Here is a 9,523-nt window from a genome sequence, read left to right on the forward strand (position 1 = left end):
AAATCAAAATAAGATAGTGAGTTTGTGTGGGTCAGATTTGAGACTGTGGTATTATGTTCTCTGTGTCATATTTTAGGAACAATCACATATCAGCATGTCTCTGCGTATGTCTCAGACTCTGAGGCACAGATTCAAATGCAAGGAGTTTATTCAGGAAATGGGGGAAGCACTGGTAAGGAAGGAGGAAGTAGGGAAGTGAGGTAGGGGAGGGAAGGCAGCCAAAACCATTATTAAGCCATATGCCAAATCGGGTGGGTCATTAGAGCTATTCCCATAGGAAAATGTGGGAAACAGTAACGAACATAGAGAATTCTCCCGCCCAGAAGAAAAGGAAACTGGCATTTAAATGGCAGTTTCCGTGTCATTGGTTGAGGGCTGCTCCCGGGGAGGTGAATTTCCTAACACTTGTAGTCTGCTGCACACGTGGCCGGAGCAGAGGAGTTCTCAGGCACAGAAAGTCAGATACACCCCGTTGGAAGTTGGCTAGAGAACACCGGAAACTTCGAAGAGTATAGTGCGGCACTGACACCATCTGCTATAGGAAACCACATCCTCTGAAATACAGTTTTAAATTGTATTGAGCATGTGTCACTTGGAGATGAAGAGTTAATAATGGCCTTTGTCGTGTTTGAAGGGCTGTCGCACTGAAGAAACAAGCAGACTCACCAACTTACTGTATGTGATAAATAAGACAGAACTCAGATCAGTACATGCAAGTGACAGGATGTCACTGAACAATTTGTAGTTCCCACAGTCCCATTATGTCAAAATACCAGAGGTGTTTCTTATTAAAAGCCTGCCCGATGTTTCTCACAGGGATGTTGCTCATTGGCTTAGTCAGGGAAAGCCGAACTCCGTTCGGAGTTCTCAACATTCTGTGAGAAGCTTTGGTCAGAATCCTGTTTTGTTTTGGTATGCTTGAAATTTCAACCCTGTTCCATTTATTTAGACTTTACTTGGTATTTGAGTATTGTCTGCTCTGTGGTTGAGTAATAAGTTAGGATGACTGTGTCTTTGGTTTGCTTGGGATGGTCCTGGTTTGCGTCTCTGGTCCTGGCCTGATTATTACTAGTGACTCTCTTCACTCTTAAAGGTGTCTCAGTTTGGATGGTAAATAGGTCACCCTCCTAATTTTAATTTGAGGAGAAAAGAATGTTTTTGTTAATCTCTTTAGAAGCAAAAAAGTATATATATATATATATATATATATCTCATTAGAAGTATTTTGTTAGACTTTGAGGATTAAATAGTTTTCAAAGTACTAGCTATCCTGACTTAATACTTGCTCAAAAGAATGTAGGTTTTCGTATGTACAACCTTTTAATTTATCTAAATTCTTAATGCATGTCGCTAAACACCGCCATGTTGTTCTTGAATTTCGTAATTCTTTTCTTGTATTCTTTTGAATAGAAGGCAGACGGTAACGAGCACTCCTTGCTGGATTGAGCTTCATCTGAATGGACCTCTACAGTGGTTGGACAAAGTATTAACTCAGATGGGATCCCCTTCAGTGCGTTGCTCGAGCATGTCATAAGGCTTCGTCACCACTCAAGTCCCATCAAAAGACTCAATGTACCAACTCTTCTGTCATAGTATTTGTGCGTGGTCCCCATGGACTGGTCACTTCCAAAAATTCAAGAGAGAAAACAGCACTTGAGGTCTCACCCATTAAAGCACCTTGTGGAATCGGTTTCCTGTATTCAAATATTAGATGGGAAAATTAGTGTCTAGAAATACCCTCCCGTATAGGAGAAAGAGAAGATTTTAAAGACTTAACTGATGTCTCGTTGGGCATAAAACCGAGTGTCCCACAGGTTTGTTAATACCAGTAGTAGCTCTGTGTACAGGTAATGTGTCATGATCCAGCATCACAGTACTGTGCTGTTCATATACATGTTTAGTTTGCATAAATTAGGTGTGTGTGTGCTGCTTCTTGAATTAGGCAAGCCTTTATAAAGTTACAGTACCTAATCTGTTATTCCCACTTCTCCGTTATTTTTGTGTGTCTTTTTTAATATATAATATATATCAAGATTTTCAGATTATCATTTAGAAGCAGATTTCCCTTGTAGAAGAACTAATTTTTCTGCCTTTTACCAAAAATAAACCCTTGGGGGAAGAAAAGTGGATTAACTTTTGAAATCCTTGACCTTAATGTGTTCAGTGGGTCTTAAACATTCATTTTGTGTTATTTACTGCTAAATCTCACTATACGGAAACTGCAGAAAATCTTTCCAGACCTCTCTTCCATTCCCACTTTTTCCCTGATACCAAAACCATGTAGCATGACATCCATCACTAGTAATGGTGGCTCCAATACTGCCAGCACCAGTTAGTTCTGGGGCACAGTACGAGTTCATACGGCTAAGTCCCTTTGTCTTAAAACAGATTTCCACGGATAGTAATAGACTCGTGTAACCAAGCAGTCTGTTGATTTATCCTGACACCTCATCAGAACAAATGGCAGTAGAATCATTTTCAGGGATATGCTACAATTACTTCAGTATATTTATCCTTTTTTTAAAGCCAGTCTATAGATATAAACACTCTTTTTTAAAAGCTCTTTTAAAATATTTCAATAGCAGACCTAGTGCTCTCTGAGTTTCTTTTGAGTTCGTTACCAGGTTGTATTATGAAATGGACCTTTTGTAAATGTAATTGCTTCTGCAAAATACCTACAAAAGTGATGCTGAGGTATGATCAGCAGATAAGGGCCATCTGTTTTTTAAAGTATGTTGTATTAAATTTATAAAAATCTGTTATTTTACATAATTATGAATTAAGAATTTTAAACATTGGGGAGAAGCAGTTTAGCGAGTTTTTTAGCTTATAATTACCTACAGTCTGGGCTCTTCTGAACTAATCCTAAATGTGTGGTTGATATTACAACCAAGGACATTTTAGGCTGTGTGGCGAGAGGAGATTCCAGAAGCTGCACTACGTTGGTTGTCCGTTCAGTGGCAAATAGTCCTTAGATGGAATGTTGACCTTGCAGTTTAAACAGTTCTTGTTTGCATCTCTTTACAAGAGGGAAATTGCCACTCCTGACCCCCTGCTAGTAAATTTTCAGATTTTTGGAGATAGACACTTTTGGTACTTGTTCTTTGAAACCATATTCAGCTGTCTCTACTGGTATCATTTTCAATACTCTCAGCATTTGATTGTTTTCTACTGGGTATTCCCCCATTTTCCTGTATTTGTGTGTACATATATGTGTTCATGCAGACTTGGTATAATAATTTTTTATTCTTTCAGCAAGTAGTTCCTCTTCACCTGTTATGTGTGCCGGGAACTTTCTTTGCTTTGGGTAAAGGTGAACAAGTCAGATCCGGTCCTGGCCATGGCTGAGACGTCAGTTTACTCTAACCCTTAATTAGCTCATTTGTCTGCGAAGGAGGTAAACAGGGGACTGTGGTAGAGCATAGCAGGGAAGGCTTTTCTAAGGAAGTGGTGCTTGAGCTGACATTTGACATGAGAAGGGAGCAGGCCATGGGGAGAGCCCAGGAGACTGGCATTCCTGGCAAGGAGAAGCATCAAATGCCAAGGTTCATTGTGAAGGCAGCTCATCATTGGGTATTAATGCTTACCCAGAAGTCTCTTCACAGATCCAAACTTGGGGACCAGAAGGGTTCTTTAATTTACAATAGTTTATATAGTGGCCTTACTTGATAGACGGCTTCCCTTGTCCCACGTATGACTACTGTCAGGCCGGCTGGAGAGAGCCAGTGCAGCCTCTGCCCTTTGGAAGGTTTTAGCTTCCTTGAGAGCTTGTGGTGATGTCAGGGAACAGTTCTGGGGGCAGAGAACAGGTTTGAAAGAGGCAGAAGGGCCTGGCGATGGGTCTTGGATGGAGGTGTTCCGTGAAGCCGTTCCAGTGACAGCATTCCAGCTGTGATTCTATCTCCAGCTGTGTTGGGGCTCTTTCTTAGAATATTCAACTGGGACTCTGCTCTTTGGCGATGCCTGTTACACTGAGCGCCCCCAACACCCATCGAGCCCTTGACTCCACTCGTGTTCAGTAATCTTACATGCCTTTTTAGAAGATGCTATTTCTTGAATTCTGTTTTGTCTACTGTGGCTTAAATCTTGTTGAATTTTCCCCCCCTTTATTGGGGTTGTTTTCATTCTTCTGAATGATAAGTTCTCAATGTTGAATTTTGTCTCTGTTTAAATGAGCAACATTATTTAGAACTGCCCCTCCACAGGGCTGGTAACTTTCTTGGTCTCACGTGAGAACTGAGTGAACGCGTTTTCCATCACATTCCTAAGATGGATGGTGATTTGCAGTCAAGTCCAGCCAGAGCCACCGTAGGGAATTGGAGGCGTCCTCATTGACTTTGGTTTAACCAGTGGCAGCTTTGTTTCCATCCTGTAATGGAGTTCTATATAGATTTCTTTTTAAAAAAGAGTTTTACAGCTTTAAAAAAAAAAAAAAAAACTTTGAAAAGTTTGTGTAAGCACTGTTCAGGATTAAAACACATGAGTGGACTTCGGCCCACCTTTGGAAACAAGTCTGCTTGTGTTCTTTTCTCCTACTTCAGGGAACCTTCTAATGAGGTTCAAACTACACCAGTTACACTAATTATGCATTATGTCAGCCATTCATTCAGTCAACATTTATTGATGTCTGCCCTTTACCCAGCCACGGTGCTAGGTGCTGAGTAATAAAAAGAGGCTAGGATTTAGTCCTGGCCCTCAAGCTGTGGGTTTACACCTCTCTCAGGACCTGCCACTTTGCCAGAAGAAAATCTCCCTAATTTTTCTTGAAAGCTAAATATTCTTATTCAGTACTCTTATTCTGTATTCTAATTACATAATTGCAAATTATTTAATATCTAGCATTTTTCTTAACCTTAAACCATACCGGTTTTGCTTGATTCATCTCCCTTTAAACTTAACGAATTTTTTTCCTTTGTCAAAATTATTTTAATTTCAATTTATTTGTGCCTTTTAGGTCGGTTTCAGTCAAGACTAAGACTTTGAAGGTGAAAAACAATCAGTCTGGTCTCTTGCTAATTGAAATCAAGTAAAAGATTATACGTGCCCAGTTGGTTTCTCTACCTCTTCCAAAAGCTGTCCAAATAATACCTTTAAGATCTTTCTTTCTTTCTTTTTTTTTTTTTTTTTTAATAATTAAACACTTGGAGCGTTTATTCAGAACTCAGTACTCAACTGGTCTGGTTGATGGTGAATGATAAAGTAACACAGAAGATGTTCACCTTACTCAAAATCTGTCTTTATGTTCAGTTACTTTAGTAGCTGCATATTAGAACTACACAGACTGTGCCCTTCCACACCATCTCCCCTGTATCTCTTGAGATAACTAAGTAGTCTGTGGCCATAAGCAACACATGATCTTTTCTCTTACTTTGATCTAACTCATCGATGTTGCATCATGGCAAATTATCCCCCAGCTCCTTTGCTTCATGAGCTTTGCTAAATTCTTGATACTCATCAACTGAATTGTATTCTCCCCCCCAGCCCCCAACAGAATGTACCTCTGTGGTCTTGCTGGTCGCCCTCTTCCTTGCCAACCATGTTTTATCGGCAGACATCAGAATGTTTCCCTCCATTGAACTTTACGGAAGACCAAAAAAGATGGTGCTTTTCCTACCCAGGGGCCTAATTTCTTCACCGGGAAGGCTCCTGTTGTTCCTAGTTGGTCCATCACTTCACATCTTACAAATGGCTCAGAACTTCTCTCCAGTTAAATGTCTTTGTGACGAACAAATAGCATGAATTCTATTTCAAGTTATGTTTAGAATTAGGAACTTTTCCAGCAGTTGCAGCCAGTGATTTTCCTGTAATACTAGCCCATTTCTACCGCAGAGCATATTGGATTGTTGTATTGAGTACAATCAGGAGTAACAATGGTGGTTTATGGTCTCTGGAGGTAGTCAGAACCCTACTGTTGAGTTCCTTTAATATCTTCAAGTTCTCACAAACATTTTATCTGTTCAGACTACCTTTTATGAGTGGGGACTGCGGGACAAATCATCTCTTGGAGTGGAATTCCTGTGTTTGGAGCCTCAACCAGGAAATGTCAGCTTTGCTAGATGTAGACAGCTTCATAATAGCCTTTATGATAAGAACTTGTCTAATGTGTTCATGTAATTTCTTGAGTAGGAACTGTTTTTTCTTGGATATTTTAGGTAACTTTATATATAGCATAACTGCCTTAAATCTTTTTAGTAGGAAATAAATTATATAACGTGTATGTATGGATTTATGTATATATACACACTCCTCGAGATACCTGAACAGTGGGGGTCATTCATCTGCTCACATTTTAACACCGTTGAACGAATCTGTTGTTTAAATCTCAGATCTCAGTAAAAGTTCCCTAATTGGCTTACAGACATTTTCCTTTCAGTTCTTCAGAGTAATTTATTTATTCAGCCAGAGTCGTGATTTGGTGGTTCAGTTAGAATGCCATTTTTAGACAGCTTGATAACTAAGAATCATAACTGGAACTCATGAACATCAGAGCTGCAGTAGACACCCATTCATTAAATCATTATCTAGCCAATGGTCTCTGGAAGGTACTAGTTTAGGATTTTTTTTTTTTTTCAATGTTAGATTGCCTCTCCCCATTCTTTTCCTCTTGGTTAAAGGTTGCTAAGCTGCTTAAGGTACCGTGGGAAGTAGCACCACCAAGTCAAGTTCTCATGTAGTTATGGGCAGCCGAAAGTGGTTCAGACCTAACTTTCTTGGTTGTACTCAACAGAAATGGATTTCCCAAAGTTCTTTGGGTCATCTCTGATTCACAGAGGATCTGACCAGAGTGTGTTAGCACAAGTTAACTTCAGTATCGATTGGTTTCCTGCTGTGAGATCCATAATAGACCCAAATTTCAGCCACTGGTTGAAATATAAGGGCCCTTGGAAGAAGAATGCTGCTGCTGATGGCAGTGAGAAGGATCCATGCATGCTAGACAAAGGACTTTTAGATTTCTCTTCGGAATAGTTCCTGGAAAGTGATGTTCTACCCTCCAAAAAAAGAGAGAAAAAAAAAAAAAAAAGCTCTTAGTTTCTCTGGAATTTTCAGTTTGCTCTTTTGGGTGAGGGGTTAGGCATTTACTTTCAATTTCTAATTGAGGATGATAATTTATTGAACCATGAAATCCATAATATATTGATAAAAGGATGAAAGTGAAGTTTTAGAATTCTAAAAATACTTCATTATGTATTTTCTATCTCACACACCACTTTTCTTCTTTCTCTCTGTGGCTTTAAAGCTTTTGGCTATTTTACACTGTTAGTCACTAAATAACTTGCCATATTTCTGGTTCTATATTAAGTTCTACCCTTTACAATGCCGTAGCAGAAAGTTGATTCTTAGCATCTGTCTGTAGGGATAGAAGTCTTAACTAAAGTCTCTTCTCCCAAAGAGATTTTCCTTTTTTCAGTAAGTCCCTTGAGAAGTATGTTTGTCAATCTCATTATTCACATTCTTGGATTGTTCAAACAAAAAAATACATTGGTGAATAAGAGTAGGGAGCTTTTCCCGTGAATATATGTACCAGCTTTAAGAATGTAGTCATTTGTTGGTCCGTGTAACTAATAAACATACAGATTGATGAAAATTGGGGGAAATAATCACATGTAGCAAGTAGGTAACCTGCATGGGTATGATTTTTTTTTTTCCCCCAAATCCTATTTCTTGGCAAAACGCAGAACCCAAATTGGTCCCTTTTTAGACCAACTTTACCTCAGGCTTCATTTTTGCTTTTCTGACCCTGACCGTTAAGGCATAAACATTTGTATCTTTTTATTAGTGATAGTGAAGCTGTGACACTAACCGTTTTTGTTTTTATACAAGAGGGCAAAACAAGCAGAACTACAGAGTAAGTTGAAAGCAGTACTGAACTAGATCACAGCGTTGTAGGCAAAATAAAAATGTTCATATCTGAGAATGCTCTGCCATCTCTTCCCAAGGCCAGACCTTCTGGCAGAATGCTGTTAGAAGTAACGATTCAGGGCCTTTGTAATCTGAGGGGAGTATCTCCGCTTGGCAGTCTCTTCAATATATGAAGCAAGAATGTGGGAAATACTTGGCAGAGAGTGTTCTCACCTAAAAAAAGAAGATGAAAAGACATATAAAACTGCATTATTGGGCACATGGGTGGCCCAGTTGGTTAAGCAACTGCCTTCAGCTCAGGTCATGATCCTGGAGTCCCAGGATCGAGCCCCTCATTGGGCTCCCTGCCTGGTGGGGGGTCTGCTGCTCCCTCTGAGCCGCCTCCCTCTCATGCTCACACTCTCTCTCATTCTCTCTCAATTAAATAAAAACTTAAAAATTTCATTTAGCTCTGAAAATCTCAAAAAAGATTCAGTGAAATACTGTATAACTGGACAAAACCAGAAGGACCTTTAGAGGACTTGTCTGAAAACAGGTTTCAAGAATGATCTTTTATATACACTGATCACCAATTTGCTTAGGGTACTAACGGCTATTAAAATCAGCACCATTAAATAAGGTATGTGTGGACTTCCTAGGAGCTAGCCATTAGCAAGTGTCCTCAAAAATTTTTTTGAGCTGATGCCCTCATAGATAGCTTTCTGCTCTTGAAAATTCTTCTCTTTTCCCTAGTGATCCTAAGGGAAGAGTGAGTGGTGTGCTCAGGGTGACCCGACGGCCCCCAGGGGGCTTGGGACTGTGGCATTCCCTGGCTGCAGGACTTAATATTCCAGATCAGGAGGCCACACCGGGAGGAGGGGGTCACCCTAGGTGTTCTTGTGACTGACTCTCACTCCCTTAAACATTGTAATCGTTGCCGTTACATTCACGGTCTTCGGGCTGCCAACATTTGGGATACTTTAGTGTCCTCCGGTCCCTTATTACTATGGGTGGAATGTGAGATTCGTAACCAGCAAGACCCAGCACGGTGGTGAGACGAACACTTAGGAATCCAGGGAAGGTAACCGGGGGGGTTTAACGAAACAGAGAAGACACAACTAGATAGCAAAGTTCTTCAGAACCTGTGTGTGTGTGGAAGTACAAATCCTGTCTTGATGGGGTTCAAGCTGATCTGAAGTTTACCTTTTAAGCAGTAAGAGAAAACTGTGGTATTGTGGATTTCTTTTTGCTTGAGGGAAAATCCGGCCTTTGATGCTCTGTCCTCTGCTACATTCCCCAGACTGCCCTGCTCAGGAAGCCAGAATGTAGTGTTTATTCTCAGCGAATGTTCTGTTGAGGCTACCGAATGCATCAGCCAATGGCAGGTGAAGGCATTGGGTGTCCTGATCCAGACTGAGCTGTGCCCTCAGTGTGGCTGACCCCCGACCCCTCAGGTGCTTACCAGCTAGAACACCAACCCCGGGAGGTGAGATTTTTTTAATACAGCATTAATTTTGTAATGCAACATGCCGGATGCAGAGCCTGTTGTCATTTGCCTGTGGTGGTCCTCAGAGGCTGCATCCTCTGTGCACTGTGACGTAGACGGTAGATGCGTTCTTTGTCAGCTTTAATCCTATGGTTGTCAGAAGTACGATGTGGTTCCACATTTTTTTTTCCTTTTTTT

At 40.4% G+C, this 9,523-nt stretch overlaps 1 protein-coding gene across 4 annotated transcripts in view; it reads left to right on the forward strand.

Moving 5' to 3' along the window:
* The window catches only part of SMAD2 (SMAD family member 2), a 75,976-nt gene extending 73,847 nt beyond the window's left edge, over positions 1 to 2,129 (forward strand). For all 4 annotated transcript variants that reach the window (XM_032859456.1, XM_032859454.1, XM_032859455.1 and 1 more), the window contains one exon: positions 1,411 to 2,129. In XM_032859456.1, coding sequence (XP_032715347.1) covers positions 1,411 to 1,534 — 124 coding nt within the window. In that variant the 3' untranslated portion in view covers positions 1,535 to 2,129. The remainder of the gene's footprint in view (positions 1 to 1,410) is intronic.
* The last annotated feature ends 7,394 nt before the right edge of the window (positions 2,130 to 9,523 follow it).

The sequence above is a fragment of the Lontra canadensis genome, unplaced genomic scaffold (assembly GCF_010015895.1).
Source record: "Lontra canadensis isolate GAN:19392208 unplaced genomic scaffold, GSC_riverotter_1.0 scaffold17, whole genome shotgun sequence".
NCBI classification, from domain to species: domain Eukaryota; kingdom Metazoa; phylum Chordata; class Mammalia; order Carnivora; family Mustelidae; genus Lontra; species Lontra canadensis.